We start from the raw sequence: 25990 nt of genomic DNA, 5'->3' as shown, positions 1-25990 counted from the left end.
TCCAGACACCGAGAGGCAGAACAAGCCATTCCCACTGAGCCCTCCTTTCCTGACCCCAAATCTCCATGAGTATAATGAAATGGCTCTTGTTTGAAGGGTGATGTGTTCTGAGGTAACAGTCATAGAAGCAGCTGGTGACATACTTGTGAGTCTATTCTCAGATCTACTGCCACCAGAGAAGCAGCTGCTCTTGGAAACAGAATTTTAAGAAAAAGAAAAGTTCCCTTTTATTGAGCATTTACTTTGCGCCAGGCACTGTGCTAAGAGCTAATGTATAATTTCACTTAATGCTCATTCTGGTGCTGTGAGTTAAAACTAGGATTATCCCCATTTGACAGAAGTAGAAATGGGCTCAGAGGCTGAGGACCTTGCCCAAAGCCAGGTCTGCCTGACTCGGAGCCCCTAACGCTGCTCTTTGGCCATGCAGAGACAGAAGCTGTTTCTATAGGGAAGACTCAGTTCCTTACCTGGCTTTCCTGTTCAGTAGGCCAGGTCTGGGAATTCCCCGAAGAAGCCAGGTAACGGGGGCATGGCATCGACAAACACTTGGCCTTATCTGAGCAGGGGCTGGCTCCCTTCCCTATAAAGCCATTGCTGTGGCCTACCACCCTTTTGGGCTTCCCAGGTGGTGCTAGTGGTAAAGAACCTGCCTACCAGTGCAGGAGATATAAGAGACGCACCAGTTTGATCTCTGGGTCAGGAAGATCCCCTGGAGGAAGGCATGGCAACCCACTCCAGTATTCTTGCCTAGAGAATCCCATGGACAGAGGAGCCTGGCAGGCTACAGACCATAGGATTGCAAAGAGTTGGACATGACTGAAGTGACTTAGTGTGCGCGCACACACACATCCCACCCTTTTATTGATTCTCCCTGAATCCCACTCCTTCTTTAAGGTCTATCCATCAAGGCCTTCCAGAGAATTCTCCATACCCCTGCCCGTCTCATATATACCTGGCACACTATTCCATACGGCTTCATACTGTGCTGGTTGTTGGGGGGTGTTTACACAGCATGGCTCTGAGGATGGGAAGGAGGAGGAAGAGACATCTATGTAGGCATATGATAAAACAACTGACCCATCATATTGCCTACGGCATCGTTATAATAGCAGACACAGCCGTCTCACACAAGGACCTGTTGGACTGAGAATCATCACCCAGGCTCAACGCAAACACTCCAGGCTTTGCAACTTGCACTTCACCCGAGGCATCAAGGGGAGAAAGGATTTGAGGCTGGAGGAGGAAACAGCAGGCACACCATAGAGACCCATCACATCACCTTGCGAGGGAGGGAGCCCCAGCCACAAAGGCTCAAAACAGTGGGGGCTGCCATTTTGAACCACAAGTCCTTAACTGTCCTAGAAAGCTAAGAGACACAGATTAAAGCTTCCTGTGAATCATTCCTCAACCTCTCTGCCTAAGTAGGGAGGGACCAACCTCCAGACCTCCTCAGGTCAGACTAGCTTTGTTCTGACTCACCGTCTTCCTGTCGGTGCCACGGATGCTCTTGCCAATACCTTCCTTCCACCTCCATGCCCACTGGGATGGGTGAGACAAGGCGTGTTGCCTTCACCTTTCCAGCCTACCTCCAAAGAATACTGTACTTCCTCTGGGATGGAGTTGAAGATCTTACTATGGCAGTAAAACTCAAGACTACACAGATTCTCAAGGTGGCACAGTTCAGTTTCCAGGAGAAGGCCTGCCTGTTCCTTCCTTCCTTGATACCTGGGAAGCTGGGCATATTGGGCACAGCCAGAAACTGCTTGGGAATAAGCTCCACTGCCTTATGTGTTGTTATTAAAGAACTTCTTCCTTTTTCCTGAGCAGGGACACTCTTACTCTTCCTGGAAGGTTGTTATCGGTAAACTTCCCATTCCCAGTCACTTCTCCTATATACTACATATCAAATCAAGCACCAAAAAGCTTATGATGGGCCTAAAACTGGCCAGATTCATGGTCCATCCAACCTAGAGCCATGCAAATAAGGCCAGACTCACATGTTAGAATGTGAGCAGAGATGTGTTCAATGGCCAGAGGAGGATCCTAAAGTAATTCCAAATTAGGTGGACTTGACTTATTTTCTTAGGCAGAGGGCTCATGTCCACTGCAACACTTCTTTAATCCATTTTTTTCTTCCCACTCATTGTCTTTACACAAAGCAGCCCACAAATTTCCTGCTTAAAATTCCATTTTACAAAATGTTTCTGTTGGGCTGAATGTGCAGGATTCTAGTCCTTGTCCCCTTGCCTGTCCTCCCATCACAAAAGCGCAAAAGTACAAGTAGCAACAGAGTCAAAATTCTGTCTGTGAGGCAGGAGAAGGGGACAATTGGGAAGCTTCACTTAAAAGAGATCTGTGCGTGTGTGCTCAGTCTGACTCTTTATGATCCCATGGACTGTAGCCCTCCAGGATCCTCTGTCCATGAAACTTTTCAGGCAAGAATACTGGAATGTGCTGCCATTTCCTCCTCCAGGGGATCTTCCCAAGCCAGGGATCGAACTCGCATCTCCAGCATCTCCTGCATTGGCAGGTGGATTCTTTACCTGTAAGAGTTTGGGTGCTATTCCCTCAGCGATCAGCCCTAATCAGGGCAGTAAGGAATGAATGGTGAAAAGTCTATAGCAAATCCCCTACATACAAACCTTCAAGGCACAAACTTTCAAAGATACGAACATGTATCTGGTTCCAGCAAGGAATCAGAACCTGTGTCATCAGCATCAGCTGTGAGTGAAATTGCAGCTTGCCCTCCGTATCCTACAGCTGAGGATTCTTCAGCTCTGCTATCTTCCACCTCCATCCCCACCTGCAGTCAGTAACTCTTCTTGCCTGTGTGCCTGATGCCAGACCCTGTATTCTAGCTGTTGTACTTTTCAAGGTACTGTACTATAAGATTAAAATCATTATTTTTTGTGCTTGTCTTTTATATACTATTTGTATGAAAAGTATTATAAACCTATTACAGTATAGTACTATATAGCCGATTGTGTTAGTTGGGTAACTAGGCTAACTTTATTGGACTTAAAACTGGCCTTATGAATGTGCTCTTAAAAGGGAACTCATTCATATATAGGGGATTTACTGTGACTTCTTTTTCACAGCATTAATCTAAGAATATAAGCGGGCACCACAAAGCATGCCTAGCAAGCTGTCTTCCACGGGGCATGGAATTGCCATACTGGTGCAACACAGTCCATCTGGTTACACACTCAGCTGCAAAAGCAGTGCCCCAGGAAGGCCTGCTTACCTCCCAGATGACACGGAGCTAAGAGTTGTGACATCTGAACAACCACGAAGGGCTGTGCCATTAATAAATGTGTCCAGACACTTTCTAAATGTTTACATTACTCTTCTGGTTAGAAATTTTTAAATTCCATAAACAAGCATCTGTGAACTTATCTGGAAATCTAGCAGACACGTCCCTTGTTTAACCAAACACAAAACCATAACATAAACACAAGCAAAACCAAGATAAAACCAATAGAGCAGAAACTTCCAGAGGCGCCAGAGGCCCCTGAGCTGGAACAGTGCAGGATCACCCCCCTGCAGCTCCAGATGTGGGGACGATCCGCCCCACAAAGCCACGGGATTCGAGTTCAGGCACCCTCATTCTCTAGTTCTGTTCTTGGGCAAGGTGTTAAGCCTCTCTCAACCTCAGTTTCCTCTACCGTTAAATGGGGGTGATCACCACCTCTGCCTGGAGTACCTTAGATACTGTTCCAAATCAACCCCTATGGCACCAAATACAAAATATGATTATTCTTCATCCTAACTCTAAGAATACGGGGGGTGGGGAAAGTAAAGGGACATGTATTGCTTCACCATGAATAACAAGCTAAGGGAACAAAATCAGATAGTGCCACAGCACATTAATCATCTTAAATCACCCTAGAGAAGCTTTTCCTGGGAAAACGTAAGTTGATTTTCCATTACCATCCATGGGACTTGATGGAGTATCCTTCCATGTCACCAGCTGCTATGCACTTGGGACAGACAAGTAATTTAATCCAAATAATTAGGAAGGGTAGGTCTCCTATGGCATTGTGGGTAGGGAGGGGAGAAGAATTGCCAATGGTAGTGAGATTACTGATCCACCCCTGGGCCTCCTATATCTAAATTCAGGTAGCCAGGAGTTCACTACTTAAGATATAAAAATGTTTTTCAATCTGATTAAAAAATGGGCCAGGATAGAAATTTTTCCTAAGAAGATACACAGACGGCCAACAGGCACATGAAAAGCTGTCCAACATCACTAATCATCAGGAAAACGCAAATTAAAACCACAGTGAGGGTTACCTTTTGTGTACCTGACCTTGCACACGTTAGAGTGGCTACTACCAAAAAAAAAAAAAAGAAACAAGTGTTGGTGAGGGTGTGGGGGAATGGGGAATCCTTGTGCACTGTTGGTGGGAATGTAAACTGGTGCGGCCACTATAGAGAACAGTATGAGGTTCCTCAAGGAAATTTTAAATATAGAAGGACCTTATGATCCAGCAATCCCACTTCTGGGTATATATCCAAAGGAGATGAGATCACTATCCAGAAGAGATATCTCCACTTACATGTTCACTGTAGCATTATTCACAATTAGCAAGTTACATAAAAAAACTAAGTGTCTGTCTTTGGATGAACAGGTAAAGACGAAGTGTATATATATTATGGAATATTATTCAGCTATAAAAAAAAGAAACCCTGCCATTTGTGACAACATGGATGCACCTTGAGGGTATTACACCAAGTGAAAAAAGTCAAAGACACATACTGTATGATCTCACTTACCTGTGGAATCTTAAAAAAAAGTCAAAGTCATAGAAACAGAACAGAATGGTGGTTCCCAGGGGCTGAGAGGTGGGAGAAACGAGATGCCAGTCAAAGAGTACAAACTTCCAGTTATAAGATAAATAAGTTCTGGGGATCTAATGTACAGCATGGAGACTATAGTTAACAACACTGGATTATATGCTTGAAAGCTGCTAGGAGAATAAATCTTAAATGTTCTCACCACACAAAAACACAGTAATTATGTGAGGTGATGGATGCGTTAACTACTCCTACTGTGGTGATCATTTCACAATATTTATGCGTATCAGGTAATCATGTTGTACACCTTAAATGTACACAATGCTATATGTCAATCATATCTCAGCCATACTGGTGGGGGGGAAGAAACAAAGATTTTTTTACTGTTTTTTCCTCCTGAAAATTAAACCACCTAGAAAAACAGTGAATACTGTTATCCTTCTACATAATACGGAGAAGAAAATGACCAAGTTCCTGTTGGCAAGCAGGAAAGACAGACTTCACTCCGACCTCCAGGTCCTGTAAGTTAGTCATCGCTGATTCCCTGGTTGGTGTCAAGAGCCTCAAGCCACCACTGCCCACCACACCACAGGCAGAGTAACTGGCCATTGTCAGGGTCTGGGAGTGGCTGAGAGAAAGAACACAGTCACGAGATTCAGTAACCCAGCACGCCACTCAACTTCTCCAGGTCACAAAAGAAGGTTCCTTTAAGCTCTAACCTTACCAATAGTCACAAGAGAAAATTAGGGTCACTGGAAACTGAAGACTATCTCTGTTTCACTCAGCCATGGCCCTTTGCCCTTCCTCTTGGATTCTGAAGCTTAACAGAAGGCAGGAACAAATAAATATAATAAATGTCCAGATAGTCTGTGAACTATGACTATAATGGTAGGAGAAGATGAGGTCTATTGAGCAAATCATATACAACCATTAAAACAGCCAGATTTGCACAGTGGAATCTGGGATAACTTTTTTTTCCCAATCATCATTCTTCTTCCTGTTACACTGCTGTATCAGGCACACCAGGCTGGAAACAAGTCACTAGGATTTGCAGGGGAAGATCTTACCTTCAAGATCCATCACTACCTCGCCCTTGTGCCAGGTTTGGGGTGACCCCAACTCTGCTCCCAGGGATGGGCAGACAGACGGAGCCTTCAGAGGTAGGCAATTCCAGAGGCAGACATTAGGCTTCTGACTTTCCAAGCAACTTCAAGGAACCCTTTCCATAGGGCCCCAAGCTCCCAAAAAGTTTATGGAAGCCAAGGCTGGACAACCATAAAGGCAGCTCACTCAGTAAAGGAGTTTGAGTCCATCCGGAAAGGAAGTAGGAACAGAAAAGGCAAGATTTCACAGCAAAATTGGAACTGCTGCCAAACATCTGGACTCCCATATGTAAGTCCTATGTTAGGCAGGGTAGGGGAGCAGGGGAGACAGGAGCAGGGAAGATGGAAGAAGGAAAAACAACAACACTTCTGCTGTCAAGAATCCTAGTGGGCAGGATATAAATTAGGAGATTGGGATTAACATATACACACTATATATAAAACAGACAACCAACATGGACCTACATACATATTGGTTCTCCAGTGGTTAGGACTCTGAGCTTTCACTGCTGAGGAACTAAGATCCCACGGCACATGGTGTGCCCCCCACCCCAAAAAAACTTACTGAAAAAAAAATCTATAGTGCAATTGGAGAAAATATAAATAAAATGCTGAAAATACAACTATAAGACAAATCATACCCAAAAGTACAAGATCACTAATTGTGGATGTAAATACTGAGGGAATATAGCTGCTGGAATTACAATAGATGTATGCGCCACTTACTGTGTGTTGGGCACTGCTAAGAGCTACACCTACACGATTTTATTTAATCTTCACTTCTACCCAGTAAAATGAGGGAAGTGGGATTACAATTATTCCCATTTTACATTTGCAGAAACCAAGAGAGTACATCCTTTTCCGAAGGTCCCAGCTAGCATCAGAGCGAGGATTCAACACCAGTGTCACCCAGAGCTCACGTGGGCTCATTTGAAGTGGAAAAGGGGGTTCATCTCTCAAGTGTGGGCTCTAAAGGAGGAGAGCTTGAGTGTTTTCTGGAGAAGGTATCTGGGGGCAAGGGGATTCATGCACGGGAAAAGGCACAAGGCTGGAATTTGTGATGATCAAAACCACAAACATTTCTTGAGGAACTTTTAAGTGCTGGGCACAACCAGATTTGGAAATAAAGCTGTAATACCAAGGAAAAGAGGAAATCATACTCCATTCTCCTTCCAAAAGAAGACAATAACACTTAAAATAAAATCTCTTTCACCCACTCTGAATATTCCAGGGTCTCAAAAGAAACCATGCCACAAAAATGCTACATTGATTTGGGTAAGTCGGGACGGGGATGCAAGAAAGGGCATTCCCTTTGACCTTGGCAGCAGACGAAAGAGCAAGAGAAATATATTGCCTTCCTCCTGGGGCAAAAGCATTTTAATTGTCAGCTGAGAGGCCAGCAGAGCCATAAAACTGGCCAGCTGTCCCATTCAATCAGGCCAAAGGCCATAACAAGACAAGGCAGTGTTCTCAGGGGGCCAAGTGCTCGGAGTTAAGGCTGGGTCCAGAGATAGCAAGAGGCCCGCACACAGCAGGAAGGAGCGGCTGGGGATCGATGCCTTCCGTGGCTTCAGCTGAAACAAATCTGCCCGTTTTGGTGGAGAAGGAAATGGCAACCCACTCCAGTATTCTTGCCTGGAAAATCCCATGGACAGAGGAGCCCGATAGGCTACAGTCCATGGACTCGCAAAGGGTCGGACACGACTGAGTGACTTCACTTTCTTTTTCGTGAGAGGGATAAAACTACCCCTGGCTGACTTGGCAGAAAGCAGGGCTTTCTGGCTGCCTAAATCCCCATACTACTTTAAAAAGGGAAACCCAACTAGAGCCTGTGTATACCTAAAATAACAAGAGATAGAAAGAGCAGGGAAAGGGGCAGCCCTTCACTGAATGTGGTTCCGGGTGATACCTTCACGGTAAGTTTCTTCGGTCGTGTCCGACTCACTGTAACCCCATGGACTGTAGCCCGCCAGGTTCCTCTGTCCATGGAATTCTCCAGGGCATGGCAACCCTCCTCCAGGGGATCTTCCTGACCCAGAGATCAAACTGGTGCGTTCCTTATGTCTTTTGCATTGGCAGGCGGGTTCTTTACCGCTAGCACCACCTGGGGAGCCCAGGTGATACTTGGCGCACATCATTTCAGGCCGTCTTAAAACCGCGCTGCTCTCTTTTGTCGTGTCCACGTGTTACAGATGAGAATCCTGGAGCTCCAAGAGACACACCCAATGTCAGGGGCACAAGAAGTAGCCTAAATCCGAGTCTCTCTGACTCCCAAGCAGTGTTCCTTCCGTGAGACCACATGGCTCCCAGTGTCAAGCTTAAGGGGGAAATGCTTACTTCTCAAAATCTTTGAGTTTCCCACAGAGAGCAAAACTCCTGGGAAAGTTAGGAAAGAAGGCGAAGTATGATCCACAGCCTTAACACTTCTCATTTCTGTGTCTCACGGCCACTTTTCGTGTGCTGCACAAGCAGTCTCCCTCACTTCTGTTGGTGCTGGGCACAGAGGCACAAGATTAAAAGTGCCTAAGTGGACTGGAGGGCTTCCCTCATGGCTCAGTGGTACAGAATGCCCCTGCTAATGCAGGAGACATGGGTTTGATCTCTGGGTGGGGAAGATCCCCTGGAGAAAGAAATGACAACCCAATCCAGTATCCTTGCCTGGGAAACCCCTTGGACAGAGGAGCCTGGCAGGCTACAGTCCATGGAGGTCGCAAAGAGTCAGACACAACTTAGTGATTAAACAACAAGTGGTCTGGAGCCCTGCCTGAAAAAGCCTTGTGTTGTTGATTCAGAGGACCAAGTGGGAAACCAGCCGCAGAGCTCTGACAGGCCAGGACGCCCCCTCACTCAGCTCCAAGGACAGAGGTGGCCTGTGATGAGCTGCGTCCTGCTTCCAGGAGGAAGGCTGCCCTTGGTATATTCTAGGTCCCTGGCATGATTCACATGGCCGGAGCATCTTGTCTCAGCAAGGCCATCTGTCACGCTCCGAGCAGCAAAGGGGGAAGGGAGAACCTGTGGGCTCCGGTCAGCTGTTTCCCCACTGAACCGCTTGGTGAAGAGTCCCCATCGGGAGCTCTGGCCCCCGCAATGAGCCCAGGAAGCAGGGAGCCTGGGCGCCCTGTAGCGTGACACAGATTTAGACAGAGCGCGGGGTCATCATCCACCCCCGACACACACACATTCACACTGGATCGTGTAATGTCAGCCCCGGGAGGGAGGGATCTCAGAGACCATCTCATCCAAACCTCTCATTTCACAGGTGAGGAATCTGAGGCCCAGAGAGATGATGAGATGTGCCTGGGACCACCCAGCCCGTCTGCCCAGGGGGCACCGGGTCAGTGCTCCTTCCACTGCCCCATCCTCTTCTTACCCAGACGCCCAACTAAGAAGCTCTCCTTTCGCCATAACCTGCTCTGAGCCTCAGATGAGTATAAGCTGTAACCCTCTTCTCCCAAAATTAGTATGAGCTGTAACCCTCTTCCTTCCAAACCTACACACATTCTGCATAGATCCTTCCTTAATAAGAGGAGCAAGTGTGGTTGAGCAGGAAGCTGATGGGGGTCCTGACAGGGACTTCTAGGTAAAGAGATGGGTGACCTGGGAAGAAGCTCTCTTTTCCTTTTGCCTCAACCAGACCACTGTCTCCACTCTGTGTCCCAGTTTCCCATCCATAAGTGATCCCGAGCTACCTCCTGGGAATGGGGGAAAGCACCAAGTCAGGAATGGAAAACTGTCCAAGAGCCACGGCGGGGAAGGAGACACAGACAGACTCCTGTCTCCTCCGAGATCCCAAAGCACAAACCTTGACCCTGAGCAATAACAGTCCCACAGGCCACCTGCAGAAAGGGGAGATGGCTACTTAGCTGTTACCAGGTTTGGGGTGGCGGGTGTGGGGAAGAGAAGACAGAACAATTTCCCTGACTTTCAAGGTAACCAAGGCTCGAATCAGAGGAAACAGAAATAGCAGGGAAGGGACAGAAGAATGGTGTGGAAATTCACAATTTCCATCCTTTATCCAAATCCTTTCCTGCCCTGAACCCAACCCTTACCATGGTGTTCTCCCTAAGCTCAGGGCTCAGTCATAGTCCAGGGACACCTACCAAGATCGTCCATACAACACAATCCTCTGACCACGCCAGCACAGGCTCTGCAGGTACCTACATGCTCTCCAGGGCCTGGCTTCTCCCTGTACCTGAGTAAGTTACAGAGCAGAACCCAGGGTTGCCAGAGGAAAAACAGGTGGGCAGCCTCCCCCAGCAAGCTGGGCAGAATGAGGGCAAATGTTCCACGAAGAGGGAAGCGCCCTTTGCGAATCCTAAGAAGGGGACCTGAGCCCCTCCAACTTCAGGAAAGGGCTGAGGCGAGAGAATCCATGGGGAGTGTTCAGGCACCATCACCTCCTGGGGGGCCGTGCTTGCACTGGGCTGGTTTTAGGTCCTTCTCTGTGACCCCACAGGGAACTCCTTGAGGGCAGGGCTGTGTCAATTATAGCCCCAATACCAAGTGCTCAAAATGACACACCAACGAGAGCCATCTCTGCACAGGAGATGGTCATGTTCAGGTGAAAGCAGGAAAGCAAAGCTTCCAGGCAAAGTTGAAGAACTGAGAGGTGCACATGGCTTGCAGCTCAGACCTCCCAGCCTCGCCCGCTGAGTCCCACTCACCAGGATGGTTCTTTGCTTCATTTCTGCTTTATTTACTTATATATTTATTTTGACTTGCAGAATGTGTCTCTGTACCCACAGAAAATGGAATCCATCCACTGAACACAATACTTTAGGACATGCCTCGTATACCTGCTGGGTAACCTTAGAAAGAGCCTCCTGCTTAGCACTGACTCCAGAGACGGGCTAGCAGGAAGTGGCCAGGTGTGACTTGAGTACAGGAAAATGAGTGGGGTTTGGCCAGGCAGAGAGATGAGGTGAGGGTACCTCTGAAAGCAAGCTTCATCCCACAGCAACAGTAAGTGTGATGAGGGCCCCATGGGTGGGAAGTAATACACAGCAGGTTCCAAGGGAAAGACGAAACTGGCCTGGCTAAAGGGGAAACACCTGCAGAGGAAGAAGAGGGAGATAGGACAGCAAAGACCCGTGAGAAGTTGACATCTGAAAAGAGGAAGGCTAGCTGAGTTCAAGCTGACATTTGAAAAGGCGTGGCTAGTCCCGAACCAAATCCAGTTCATCGCTCACCTCTGCTCTTTCAGCTGTGAAATTAACAATGAGTTCTCATGAGTTAATGACATGTGGACACTAAGACCCAGTAAACACAGTAACATTACTCCTAATTATATAAAACAAAAGCACTACACGAAGTAAGTAGTAGGAGCAGTGAGACACCCCAGCTAACCCTGAGCAGAGTGCAGGGAATGGTGCAGCCATGAGGAGTCAGACCTGGTCTCCGGACCAGCACCCAGAGAAACGGCTGCCTGTTTTGAGTCTCTGCTTCCTATTTGTAAAATAAAGACATGCACAGTCTTCACTCTGCAGGGTTGCTGTGAAAATTAGATGGGAACCCACATAAAATGCTTAGATAGGGCCTGACCAAAAGAGAACACTCAATAAGCAGTAGTTGCTTGTTATTATTATTTAGAGGTTTGGTGATGATGATGATTATATACGGGTTTGGTTTAGTTAATATACTATATCTAAATACTGTAGATGTTGTTGCTGTTTAATTGCTAAGTTGTGTCCAACTCTTTTGCGACCCCATGGACTGTAGCCAGCCAGGCTCTTCTGTCCATGGGATTTCCCAGGCAAGAATATTGGAGTGGGGTTACCATTTCCTTCTCCAGGGAATCTTTCTGGCCCATGGATCAAACCCGTGTCTCCTGCTTGGCAGGCAGATTCTTTACACTGAGCCACCTGGGAAGCCAAAATAGTGTAGTGGAAAACTGTAAAACCTTTAAATATCTTGTGGTAGAAGAATATTTATTTAATAAGAAAGTGGTCACAATATAGCAAGTTGGCAGTGGGGAGAGAAAGCAGGCTACAAGCAATGTACTTATTAGGATTTCCTGTGTAAGATTTGGGGCTTCCCAGGTTGCTCTAGCAGTAAAGAACCCACCTGCCAATGAAAGAGACATGGATCAATGTAAGAGACGTGGGTTTGATCCTTGGGTCAGGAAGGTCTCCTGAAGGAGGGCATGGCAACCCACTCCAGTATTCTTGCCTGGAGAATCCCAAGCACAGAGGAGCCTGGCAGGCTACAGTCCACAGGATCACAGTCACACACAACTGAAGTGACTTAGCACACACACACAGTTAAGATTTAGGGGTGAAAAGACATATGCAAAAATACCAAAAAAAAAAAAAAAAGGAAAAACACACACTGCGTTTAGCTCTATGTTCTTCCATGTTTTTTAATGGGAGGAAAGACGTTAATAACAAAAGTCATACCACTACCTTCACTTTGAGCAAGGCTTTTCATTTTCCATCACCTCATTTTTATACTAATTTTATTTTTAATAGCCCCTATTAAACTGTTATTTTGCCAAATGCCCTTAAGCCAAAACCCTGAACTCCACTTACCTACCCCCAAAAGGACAATCTTTCCACTAAAAGACCATCTTTCACTAATGTCTTTGCTAACAATCAAGTGGCTGGCTTTCCCCAGTGTGAGGAGCAGAGACACATAAATCCACTTTTATAGCCAGGACTTCAGTGAGTAGTTTCAAGAAGAGATGTTGAAGTTAATGATGCACTGCAGTAGAGTAGTAGAAACCGCCCCTTAAATCAGGAGTCTGAGCCACACGTCCCAGCACCTGGCTAACCCTGCTTTATTGGCTGTATAATGGTAAATATCTAATCAATATCTAAGATAACACTTCTTCCCAATGCATGTTCCCAGACTTCATGGTAAGACTGCCAGCTGTTTCCCCACCATCCATGTTCTCTCTCTTCCTTGGTAACAGACCCTGATTATTGGCCAGGATCCATGCCAACCCAGAATAAAACCCTCCACTGCCCAGTGGCCCCTGTGCTAGCCATGCCTACGGGACTCCATTCTAGCCACTGAATACAGGCAGATGTGTTGTGCTGGATTTCTAGGAAGCTAAAGGGAGACGACTCAGCCACAGGAGCAGCTTCCTCTGTGCTTCTGCTTTTCCTGCTCCTTCAGGCCTGTGACTCAGACCAAATAATTGGCGTTTCAGAAGTCATCTTGGATCCTAAGGCAACCCTGAGATGCAGTAAAGAGAGGTGGAGATGCTTTAAACACCCCTGGCCTTCCTTTCAAACATGAATGTACACCTTGTTTTAGCCACTGTTACTTTGTTTTGTTTTTTCAAGTTATGGGCATTAAACCAAAACTTACTTCAGATGATACACGAACAACCTAAGATGTTCTATGCTACACATATGTCGTAAATAGCACATGACTTTTTTAAACGGATAATCAGGATATATTATCAGCCTGATAATCAGCCTGATAATCAGCCTTTTAATATATCACTTTTTTACTGAACTTTTTGTAACAGTTAGATTTTATCACCAGCTACTTTGTTTTTTCCACAAGACAGCCCCCATGTGTACCTTACTCTTTTCTCTGGGGGTTCAAAGTCAACTAACACATATAATTCACAGAATTCTGCCCTCACATGACTATGAACAAAATGCGACTCTCTGGAGCTCCTAATAAAAACCAAGAGGAACAGGCCAGTATCCCCAAATCTGCAAAACTCAAAGAAGTTACAACTCTCAAACTGGAGGCAAAGAAGTGACGTAACATTTCTAAAATGATTTTCAAGTCGTGTATACACGGCAATGGAATAAAAACAACAGTGTCATCAGGGCTCATGTTGGATAAATTCAATCACAGACAAACAGCCACCCAATGAGCTACCCCCAACTCACATGTGAGATTTACAGCAAGCATCAACATCAGCACCAACCAGCAGCCCAGTGGACTATGAACATTTCAGGGCATCAGCGGTCTTGCTGGGTGAGGTCCTTTAAAATAGTATGCCCTGCCACCATACACTGTACCTGAAGGTCCCCCTCGGGAATCCTAAGACCCACATTAGGACAAAGGACCACGCTTTTGTCTCCAAGGAGACAGAATGACACTCAGGTCCCCTGCACCTCCTTAGCAAGTTAGCTTTCCCTTCATAAGAGTTTAGACTTCCAAGCATAAATCAGAAAATGTAAAACCTCATATCTGCAGCTTGAAATTATACCCAGATGTAAAACTTCATAGAGGAAATTATTAACTTTTACAATCACCCTGGCCCAAGTTTGTAAATGGGCTCAATTATGTAAGATGAGTGCACAATGCCTAGCTCACCCAGCATGATAAGGATATAAGAATGCATTTTTTAACAATTCAGCTTCTATATCCCATTTTCTACCAACACATGAGCTTATTCTCACTCCATCATCCAAAGCAATCTCTAGGTAGAAAAAAAATTTTTTTTCTTAAAAAGGAAGTCAGCAGAAGTTTTAACTTATTTTATACATTTAAAGGGCTTTCCTGGTGGCTCAGATGGTAAAGAATCCATCTGCAATGTGGGAGACCTGGGTTCAATCCCTGGGTTGGGAAGAACCCCTGGAGGAGGGCATGGCAACCCACTCCAGGATTCTTGCCTGGAGAATCCCCATGGCCAGAGAAGCCTATAGTCCATGGGGTTGCAAGGAGTCGGACCGACTAAGCGCACACACACACACACATTTAAAGAACAGAATTGTGCAGGAAGGATGAGAATAATCATATAGTAAAGAGAGAGAATAATGGCAGAAGGAAAAGAGAAACCAGATTTATTTCATGGAACTGAAATCCTTCACATGCATTATATCCAAAATACATATCTAATGCTCCATACTCACCAGGAGGAAATTTGCTCTTATTAAAGGGGAAGAGGATGCATGTAGATGAGGTAAGGGTAACAAATGCTATTTTAAAGTAAGTTGGAAAGTATATTTCTGTATATATGGGCCATATATGCTTTTTAAATGTCTGGGAAAATATGCCAAATGCAATATATACACTTCCAGAAGGAAAACATTATGGGTGATCCTTCTTTCTGTTTATCTACACTTCCTAATTTTTAGAACAAAAGCACTTACTACCTATGTTATTTAAAATGTATTTTTTAAAGTTAACAGATTCACAATAGCATCAAGACAAAAATAAGCCACATGTGGAACAACCAGGAGGAAAACAAGGTCTAAAGGATTTCTGGGCTCAAAGCTGAAGGACACAGAGCGTGAAATTTCTGGGACCCCAAACTCCTAACGCCCTCCTCTCTGGACAGGCTGCCCAAAGTGACTTTAGGCATATACCACTTAGCAAATTGTATCCTCTCTACCATGCACTTTAGGCCAGGGAAAGTCCAAATTACCACACAAAAGAAGCATACTCCCAAGGCCTGCTGATTCAGCTAAGGAAAGAGACTGAAGTTTATACCAACCCACCATTTAATTATGTCTAACACTTGCTTTACAATCTGGTTTATGGGTTCTAGATGTTTAATAAACAGTTACTTCTCAGTTCCCTGCTATTAAACACTATGTAGTTATGACTATTAATTAATACCACCTTGAGGCTCTCAGGAGAGCTGTAGGTCTACCAGTGAGGTCGTGTTCCCCAAGCTGACACGGTTACCTGAACGGGCCTCATGGCTTCAACGACACGCCTCCTCTCTCTTATACCCCTTCTCTGGTGGGAACTCAGGTTGGATAGTTCAGACAGAAATGCAAACAGATGGTATTGGTTTGCTTTATCTATTGTTTCACGGAGGAGGAAAACTCCTTTTGTGTTCAGAAGCACCCACCCTTCCCTCAAAATGGAAAAACGCATCTAAGTGTTTTGTTTGAACAGCACATCACAGAGTCACACACTGCCAACCATGCCTGCTAATTGGGTTTTTTTCTTTTTTTGGTATTTTTCTTCTCTTTTTTTTGGTAATTTTTTTTTTCCTTTTTCTTTCTCTTTTTGGCTGTGCCATGTGGCATACAAGATCTTGGTTCCCCAACCATGCCCTCTCCAGTGGAAGCACGGAGCCCTAACCACTGAACTGCCAGAGAATTCCCGAAGGATGGACTGGCTTTAAGCAGGGCATTTCACTGCCCACTAAGATTCCTGAGACATCCACTTCAACCCAAGCTATGACCGGGTCTGAAAGTGATCTCAAGCCCTCCAGCCCCACCTCTCTGTACTCACTGTTGCTGGATTTAAGGTCACGGTGGATGATGGGGACAATCGCCTCATCATGTAAGTAGTTCATCCCTCTGGCAATCTGCACGGCCCAGTTCACCAGGATGTCTGGGGGAATCCTTTTCCCAGATAACACTCTATTCAAAGGCCCTCCACGAGCAAACTCCATGACCAAGCAGAGGTTGGGTTCCTTCAGACACACCCCCCGAAGGGCAATGATGTTGGGGTGCTTCAGCATGGCAAAGAGCTTGGCCTCCTGGCGGACGTTCTCTATGGTCTGGCTGATGTCCTCGTCGGGATCATGGCGAGCTGCTTTCACAGCGACCTCATCCCCTATCCAGAAAGCACGATAGACCTTCCCAAAGCCCCCGATGCCGATAATCTCTTCCAAGGTCAGCTCCGCAAAATCAATCTCTAACACTGAGAAAGAACAGGAAAAAAGGAGCAAGTCAAAAACATTTGAAAAACACCATTTAATCACCCATTTACCTAGCTGGGTAAACACAACAAGCTGTCTGTTCACTTGGCTTTTCAGTCTCCCCACAATAAACTCCCCAAGGACAGGAAAAGTGGGTAACATTTTTTTCTGCGGCCAGCGCGTTATCTTTAGTGACTGGCACATAGTAGGTATTCAATAAGTATTCACGAAATAACTTCTACTTGGAACTTCATGAAGAATACTGTACTGAGAGCAACCATTTTAACTAAAAGAAAAACTGGGGGAGATCAGTCCTTGTGTGGCTTGTTCACATTTTACTGTGTATATACCAGGTAGCAAGAAGCATGTAATACAGTGCCAAGGCAGACAGACAACAGCCAAAGTGTGGTGTAAAAGAGCTTCGGTGGTGGTATGATCTGAAGATGAGGGAAATCACTCACTCCCACCACAGGACAGGGGTTAAGAGGGTGGGTGGGAAAAGGATTCTCAAGGAAGGAAACATCTGAAACGGGCCCAAAGAATGAGAGGAAGGGCTATCATCAGGAAATGAAGACCAAGGTGGAGAAGACAGTCCCGGCAGATGGAAGGTCATGAGCCAGAACACAGGGCACGAAGCACTTATTCACAGCAGACATGAGGTGGAGACAACCTAGACGTCCACTGACAGATGAGTGGATAAAGAAGACGTGATGCACACACAATTGAATGTTACTCGGCCATAAGAAAGAATGAAATCGTGCCATTTGCAACAACATGGGCGGACCTAGAGATTTTCATAGGAAGGGAAGAAGTCAGACAGAGAAAGACAAACACCGTATAATATCACATGTACGTGGAATCTAAATTATGAAACAAATGAACTTATCTATGAAACAGTAACAGACTCACAGACACAGCAGACTTGGGGCTGCCAAGAGGGTGAGTGTATTGGAGAGGGACGGAGTGGGAGTCTGGGGTTAGCAGATGCAAACTAGTATATATAGAACGGATAAACAACAAGGTCCTGCTGTTCCTACAAGGGAACTGCATTCAGCATCTTGTGATAAACCATAATGGAAAAGAATATAAGGAAGAAAGTAAGTATATGCATAACTGGATCACTTCGCTATACAGCAGAAATTAACACAGCATTGTAAATCAACTCTACTTCAATAAAGAGAAAAGGCGGGGGTGGGGGTAAGGGAAAGAACATGTGCATGAAGGTATATAGCCTATCAGGAATTTCAGGAGTCCAGGGCAGCTGGATTATATGCATTAGGGTAGATGAGGCTCAAAGTCTTGCTGGGGTCAGACTTGTGACTTAGAAAGAAAATCAACTCTGGCAGCTATGTGGAACGTAATAGCAAAGAGGACCACTAAGGAGACCGTTGCAGTAATCCAGGTACATAAGCACAAGAGTCAAATCTCAGGAGCCGTGAAGGCTGGAGATCAGGGGAAAAAATCAGGAGATCTTCAAAACTTGGTTTTACCAGGACCTGGTGATTAAAGTGTGCAAGAAAGAGGAGTCTCCAAGGCAACATCTTACCCCCACCACAGTTCCAGCCCTGAGGTTCCCAGTGACACCCCCACCCTCTCATTTCCCATCCCAAATCCAGAGTTTGAATCTACCATACTTGACTGTATCTTTAGCTGTTTGGAAAAACTTCCATGGATAGAGAATAATAACCACAAGTGATTATGAATCTTGAGTTAGATATGGTGTTGCTGTACAAGTGAAGTGCTATTTCATGTTTCTCTCATGAAAACCCTATTCTCTGTCTTCTCAGTCTCTTCCCTTGTCTTCACCTAGCTGACCCAGCTGGTCTCAAGTCTCAGCTTAACTATAATCTCCTAGAGGAACTTTTCCTAACCCCTCTACTAAACGAGGCCAGGCCTCCATCAAGCACTCCCATAGCAGTCTCTATTGGCAAGACTCAACAAAGTTATAATTACTTGTTCAATGCCTATTTTCCTACTAGACTGCAAGATGCATGAGGGCTGATCCTCTCTGCCTGACACACCACTGTCCTTTACGTGCTGAACATTCAGCTGGAGACCAATAGAGAGTAAAGCAAAATGGGGAGAATCTACTTCAGTATGAAAGAAATCAAACTCAGATCTGGGGAAAAGCTGGAACTGGACCTCCTGAAACAAATACAGAGAATAGTCACACTGCTACAAAAGAAAAAACTGAACACAAAGATCACATATTTCTGAACTCTTGGCAAGACCGAAAGAGGAGATGCCCACTGCAGACTGTTCTTTTCTATTCTCAGCCAGCTCCACAATGTCTCTATTCTCCATTCAGATGCTGGTGGTGTTCAGAACTAGGTTCCTGCTCAGTTATAGCATTTCCATCCTATCTAGGGCTAATGTTCATTTATATTTTGTAATTTACCTGGCAGTCTGCACAAAGAAAACTCTTAGGAAGTTAGTCGGACTGCCTTTAAGTATACAAAATATGTGGCCCATTTGCACCCTCAAAGTTCCAATTGTTCAGGATTATCACCTCAGTGACCAACACAACATTGTAAAGCAATTTTCTTCCAATTAAAAAATAAATTTAAAAGTTTTATGAGAACAAAAGTAAATAAATGACAGCAACAACAAAAGATCATCACCTTATCTAGTACCCTTCTTGAAAAATAAATGGTGTGTCCTGCAGACTAATAATCTACATCCATTCTACAATCCTCCAGTATACCTTTCAGTACTACAGAAGCTGGAAAGTTTAAAAACTATATTTCCCAGACTTCTTGACAGAGTGCTGGTTCAGCCAATGAGATGCGTAAGATTCAGAAGGCAGAAGTGATATGGAGACCATCTCCTTGCTGCTTCTCCTGGTAAGCATGGCTGTGGAGAAGTGGGTTTTCTATAATATCAAATCAGTGTCCAATTATTAGGCTTCCCAAGTGGCGCTAGTAGTAAAGAATCTTTCTGCCAATGCAGGAGATTAAGAGATGTGGGTTCAATCCCTGGGCCAGGAAGATCCCCTGGAGAAGGAAAAGGCACCCTACTCCAGTATTCTTGCCAGGAGAATCCCATGGACAGAGGAACCTGGTGGGTTATAGTTCATGGGGGTAGCTTACTAGTTTTGCAGATGTAGAAGGAATGTTGCAAGGCCAAGTAGTCACCTAATCTCCAGACAGCAACTACAACAGGGTATTGGAGAAGTCAACTTCAATGGTAACTCCTGATTCTGTACCTTCTCAGAGAAGCAGCTTGTCTGGTGGGCCAGGTCTGCAATGGACTGCGAGTTGGTCCCATAGTTCTAGCCAAGAGCCTCTTCCTTCTCCCTGCCCTTCCAACAAATCTACAAGCACCCAATTTCTTCTACTAAATTGTTTTCTGTTTAAAGTAGCTTGAGTGTTTTTAGGTCCTAATAAGAATCTTGACTGATTACTAATTCTTATCTTATCTATTACATGAACAAGAAAAAATATGCCTACGTCAAAAAGAGATTAGAACCTTCCTGGAGAAAAATGTAAGTTATGTTAGGAATCCCTTAAGGGGTCATGGAGGGAGCACTCATATTTTTTCCTACCAGATTTTTTTTCATGGATGAAAAGGTAGGTGCCTATTTAATAAATGCATATTTACATATCTTATTCCTCAGATATCTGAATTCTCCTTAAGGAAATTAAGTGCTGTATTTTCTTGTGTATCCACCCTCTTCTTTCCTCTGGTCTGAAGCATAGTTGTGAACACACAGGAGGTGTTAAATATTTATTTAAACACTTATCATCGTTGTTTAGTCACTAAGTCACGTTCAACTCTTTTCAACCCCATGGACTATAGCCCACCAGGTTCCTCTGTCCAAGGGATTTCCCAGGCAAGAATACTGGAGTGGGTTGCCATTTCCTTCTCCAGAGGATCTTCCCAACCCAGGGAATGAACCCATGGATCCTGCATTGGCAGGCAGATTCTTCACCACTAAGACACCAGGGAAGCCTCTTATTTAAACATCAGTTCAGTTCAGTTCAGTTCAGTCACTCTGTCATGTCCGACTCTTTGCGACCCCCTGAATCGCAGCACACCAGGCCTTCCTGTCCATCACCAACTCCCGGAGTTCACTCAAACTCACATCCATCGAGTCAGTGATGCCATCCAGCCATCTCATCCTCTGTTGACCCCTTCTCCTCCTGCCCCCAATCCCTCCCAGCATCAGAGTCTTTTCCAATGAGTCAACTCTTTGCATGAGGTGGCCAAAGTACTGGAGTTTCAGCTTTAGCATCATTCCCTCCAAAGACATCCCAGGGCTGATCTCCTTCAGAATGAACTGGTTGGATCTCCGTGCAGTCCAAGGGACTCTCAAGAGTCTTCTCCAACACCACAGTTCAAAAGCATCAATTCTTTGATGCTCAGCCTTCTTCACAGTCCAACTCTCACATCCATACATGACCACTGGAAAAACCATAGCCTTGACTAGACGGACCTATGTTAGCAAAGTAATGTGTCTGCTTTTGAATGTGCTATCTAGGTTGGTCATAACTTTTCTTCCAAGGAGTAAGCGTCTTTTAATTTCATGGCTGCAGTCACCATCTGCAGTGATTTTGGAGCCCAAAAAAATAAAGTCTGACACTGTTTCCACTGTTTCCCCATCTATTTCCCATGAAGGGATGGGACCAGATGCCATGATCTTCGTTTTCTGAATGTTGAGCTTTAAGCCAACTTTTTCACTCTCCTCTTTCACTTTCATCAAGAGGCTTTTGAGTTCCTCTTCACTTTCTGCCATAAGGGTGGTGTCATCTGCATATCTGAGGTTATTGATATTTCTCCCGGCAATCTTGATTCCAGCTTGTGCTTCTTCCAGCCCAGCGTTTCTCATGATGTACTCTGCATATAAGTTAAATAAGCAAGGTGACAATATACAGCCTTGACGCAGTCCTTTTCCTATTTGGAACATGAGGACTTAAAAGATGTGATTCTGAACGAGGGTGCTGAAAGGACAGCTCCTCAGATGGCATTCCACAGAAGACAGAAAACCTCTGTGGGGAAGGCAAAGCCATGATCTCTCTCTCTCTCTCTGTGTGTAGAACATAAACTCTCATGTTCTTGCTATTTAGTCAAGGAAATATTTTGACCAGCCTTCAAGAAAAGCATAGAAGAGAACTTACAAGCAGACAGAAGACAGAATAGTGGGGGATGTGGGGAGGGTCCTCTCCTTTCTCTTCCCTGTTAGGAAGTCCTTGTGGATCGAAACTAGACTATCACTGCAGCTGAGAACATGTGGGACTCCTTCCCTTCCCTGCTCCTGTCAAGACCTGGTTTTAAGTAAGAATCAGGTCAAGTCTCATGCAGCACATATTTCGGTTTCTGTGGAAGAATATTTCCAGGAATATCAGGAAAAAATCCTTATTTCTTTCAGTCTTGGAGTCTCTCAAATGTATCCTTAGAAACTAAACATATAGGCACATTCTGATGAGTTTGGGGTAAGTGAATAGTACACACATCACTCATTTAAAAATCTTAAGTACATCTGAAAATATACCCTTATATTTCTGGTGAGTACAAGAAAAAGAAATGTAAATCAATCATATCCTTAATTTATGCCCTGCTTGGAAACAAAAACAACTCTCCTGTAAGAGAAACTTTTTCTCAATACCTACGGTGATAGATCTCCAAAGATGATATAACTGTACATTTTCCACCTTTCACTAAAATAAAGAAGATGAGCATGCTCCTGGGTTATTTATATTTGTCAGCCCCACAGAGAGCTAAATTCTAATATCTACATTGGAGAAGATAAAAGCACTCTATGAGTGTTGGATGATTTATAATATCCTTCCTATATGTTTTCCTTGTCACAAGATTTAGCAATTTCCTCCTCTTCTGTTTTGATTAAAGTCTGCAACAAAAGTTTCACTCTGAAAAGCAGCATTTGAAACTAAAACTGAACATTATTCATGGCAACCCACTCCAGTATTCTTGCCTGGAGAATTTCATGCATAGAGAGGAGCCTGGCTGACTTGAGTCCATGGGGTCGCAAAGAGTCAGACACTACAGAGTCACTAACACTTTTGTGTCTTCTATTCACAATCTAATAGCAAAATTCATGCCCCAAAGAGGAAGTTCGAAAAACTAACTGGGAAAAAGTTGTCAAAGGCTCAATTTCATTCAAAGTCTTTGGAGACAAGACTTTGTCTTTTTTCTTTGTCTTTATTTTCTGAGTGACAGTAACTGAACCGATGGACACAGCATACAGACCAGAAACACTTGATCAGATCAGCAACTTCTTTTAGCAAAGCACTGCACTGAAATTATATATTTACATCACCAGTTTCCCTCATGTGTGACTTTTAAGTACCTCCTCACTTTCTCATTTCTTTATCCCCTGGTATTTAACACAGTATCTCTCTTTCGCTGGGCACTCTTATTGGGTTTTGATTAGAACTAAATTTTCTGAATTATCAAGAATTAAGCCCAGTCAAGATCAGAACTCCCAGTGTGGCTAAATAACTTAACAAGACCTTCAAATGCAATGTTGTTCAAGTCAATTATTTCAGTAAGTACAAGATGCTTCCTAATTTCTCATCATCTGAGTTTTAGATATAGGAATCTATTCTATCCAAGGTAACTTTTGTTACCGTAAAGGTGAAGCCCTGGGCACCCAACGGAGAAGGAGCTTCTAACATGGTGCAGTGTGGACCTATCTGGCTTTCTGTGCATGGGTTCTTCCAGCCTCGGTCAGGTTCACTCCTGACTGCTCTGACAGTGGGAGCACTAAAGATACTAAAGAAACTCAGTTCCTGCTCAGGAACCTCACAGAGCTCTTCTACTCTGACACCAGATGTCTCTGAAAAACAAATCACCAAACATCACCCACAAAGAACCTCAAAATATGACATGTTTAAACTACACTACTCTCTAACATGCCAGACCAACATCTCTTCCAGTATGCGACCGAGTTCATCCTCAACACTATTTGGGACATTATATGCTAGGACCTTTAGCCTTCACTTTTCCAGCACTAGAGCCAAAAAGATGCAACAACTGGAAACAATGTAATTTGTCACCTCCAGGTATTATAAAGATCAAATAGCAGAAGCAGGAAGTTTTTAATTGAATAAAACAGAGAGAAAACAAAGGAAGCTATATACTTGAATGTCAATTTGACAGTCAAAACAAGGAAAGAGGCTATGATTTTTATACTAATGGCTGTTATTTAGTAAACAGGTTAAGATAAAATACAATTGCTTGGGTGAAAATAAGTCATAGGACCAGAGAAATAACTGTTACAAGTGAAAGTTTTAAACTATTTAAAGTTATCCCTCGGTAATGATTTTTTAAATCTAAGGGGAAAAGTACATAAAACATGGAATAAATAAAGATACATGTGTACTAACAATACTTTTTTAACAGGAAAGAAATTATGGAAACCCTCAAATGCAAAATAGTGTAAACTGTACCGGGAGATATTTACATCTTTCTTCTAAAACCACCTAGCATCACGGATTAAAGGATTCTAATAGCAAGTTAACTCCTTTGAAAAAAAACAAAGAAAAATTCATTACAGGGTGTGTTATAGGGGGCTCCTGGGAAATTGGTGAAAACCAGGACACTGGAAGAAAGGCCCTGGGAGGGACCCCTGGGTATCATTCCCCTGAGATTTGGCAAATACCAAATATAGGCAAAGATCTAGGGTGAGAAGAAAGGAGAAAATATATTGTCTAGGGGTCAAGGGGCTGGGATTTAACCACTCTACCCTGTGCTCCTGATCTCTCTGGGGGGAATGACATACTTTACCCTCTCTATCATTTCTCCACTCATCACCTGCCCCTCCACCCACTCTCTCTCTCTCTCTCACACACACACCCTTCTTAGCACATTATTCAATAAGACTCCTAAAGGTACCACTTTTGAGATACAAGATTAGGATCGAAGAAATCAACATGGTATTTCAAAGGTGTTTCAGAGGCTTCCAGGACTTGTGAACCAGCTCGGCCCTGAGGGAGACACCACCATCTCCTTTAAACCAAAAGTAAGGGGCGAGGACAGGCGATAGAAGAGGTCGGGAAGGTCCCCGATTTGAGGACTAAGGTTATTACAGAAACCACCAGCTTGCCTAAAATCCTGCCAGATTTGCGGGGCGGGGTGGGGGGGGGGGCGGTGGTGTTGGGGCTTCAGGATGTGGAATCGAGCTGCTGCTGAGGTGGTCAGGTGAAGGTGAAGAAGCCCAAGCGCCCGAGGTTCCAGGCGAGGCCTGCCTGCGGCGTGTCTATCTTACCCACTGCACCCACCAAAGCCCGTGCAGCCTGAGCGCGCGCGCGCACACACACACACACCCAGGTCAATCATTGCCCACCCCAACCTAACCCTCAGGGAGGTCTCCCCTCCCTCCGCAATCATCCCCAGGCCTCCATCATCCCCCGCCCCCCTCCCCCGCCGGGCTCCCGGGCCCGCCTTCGCCTTACACTGAATGGGCGGGTAGCAACTGGGGTCCTCGCCGCCGGGCTGGCAGCGGCTGGAGAAGGCGCTGCGCGGGGTCACGTAGTTGCTCGGGAAGATGCCCACTCGCTGGTTCAGCTGCCCGGTCCACCAGCCCTCGTCGCCGGACACCTGCGAGTCCTTGGACAGCACCTCCACCACGTCGCCCAGCCGCAGGGTCAGCTCGTCCTCGCCCGCCGCCTCGTACTCGAACACGGCCGTCCAGTAGGGCAGCGGCGCGCCGCAGCCCAGCTCCCGGGGGGCCGCCACCGCCTCCTCCTCCTCTTCTTCCTCCTCCTCGGCCCCAGCCCCGGCTCCATCCTCCCCCGGCGGGGCGGCAGCGGCGGCGCTCGCCAGGCAGCCGAGAAGCGCTCTGGAGGGCTCCATGGAGCGGCCGATCCATAGGGTGCGGGGCTGCCGCCGCCCGCAGGAGCCGCCGCCGCCTATTGTTCATGCGGCTCCGCAGAGCTGGGGGGACACCCCTCCCCCGACGGCGGCCTCAGGTAGGGCCGGGGTTGGCGGGGCGGGGAACGCCGGATCGCTCGGGGCTGGGGCCGGCGGGGCGCGGCGACAAGTGCGCGGAGCTGGAGTGCTCACCGCAGCATCGGGGCGAGGCGGGCCGGAGCCCTAGCCTTCGCGATCGCCACTCTGGGGCGGCCTGGCTACCTCCGCCGCGGGTAACCTGCTCGCGCAGCTGGTGCCAGCAGCCGCCCGCCGCTGCCGCCGCCGCCGCCGCCGCCAGCCGGCCGCTGCTCCCTGCTCCGCGCTGCGCCCCGCCCCCTGCGCCGCCCTCACGCCCTGGACCACCTGACGCGGACCTGGCTCCACCCCAGCCCTGCGGACCCGAGGGGGCGGGGCCTCTCTGCTCCCGGGCCCGCCCCCCGGGCTATCCGGTCTTTCCATTGGCCGCCACGGACCCCCGCCAGCCATCCACCCCGCCCCTCTCCATCTACCCTGCTCATACGTCACGGGTCCCCCTGTCCCCGTCCCCCGCCCTGTGCGGGCTCGCTCATTCTCAAACCCCAGGTTGACCCATTTCTCTCTCCCATTGGCCCGTCGCAGCTCCAACCATTGGTCTGAGCTACCTGTCCGTTTC

The 25990-nt window shown here is 46.0% G+C and overlaps 1 protein-coding gene across 4 annotated transcripts in view; it reads right to left on the bottom strand.

Moving 5' to 3' along the window:
* Positions 1–25654, bottom strand: part of MAP3K9 (mitogen-activated protein kinase kinase kinase 9) — an 86911-nt gene extending 61257 nt beyond the window's left edge. For all 4 annotated transcript variants that reach the window (XM_070377629.1, XM_070377631.1, XM_070377630.1 and 1 more), the window contains exons 1-2: positions 24882–25654; positions 16056–16469 (exon numbers count right to left, since the gene is read on the bottom strand). In XM_070377629.1, coding sequence (XP_070233730.1) covers positions 16056–16469; positions 24882–25281 — 814 coding nt within the window. In that variant the 5' untranslated portion in view covers positions 25282–25654. The remainder of the gene's footprint in view (positions 1–16055; positions 16470–24881) is intronic.
* Between the last annotated feature and the right edge of the window lie 336 nt (positions 25655–25990).

The sequence above is a fragment of the Bos mutus genome, chromosome 10, assembly GCF_027580195.1.
Source record: "Bos mutus isolate GX-2022 chromosome 10, NWIPB_WYAK_1.1, whole genome shotgun sequence".
Classification (NCBI taxonomy): Eukaryota; Metazoa; Chordata; class Mammalia; order Artiodactyla; family Bovidae; genus Bos; species Bos mutus.
The sequence above is the reverse complement of the archived record's forward strand: the minus strand, read 5'-3'. Positions and strand labels throughout refer to the sequence as shown.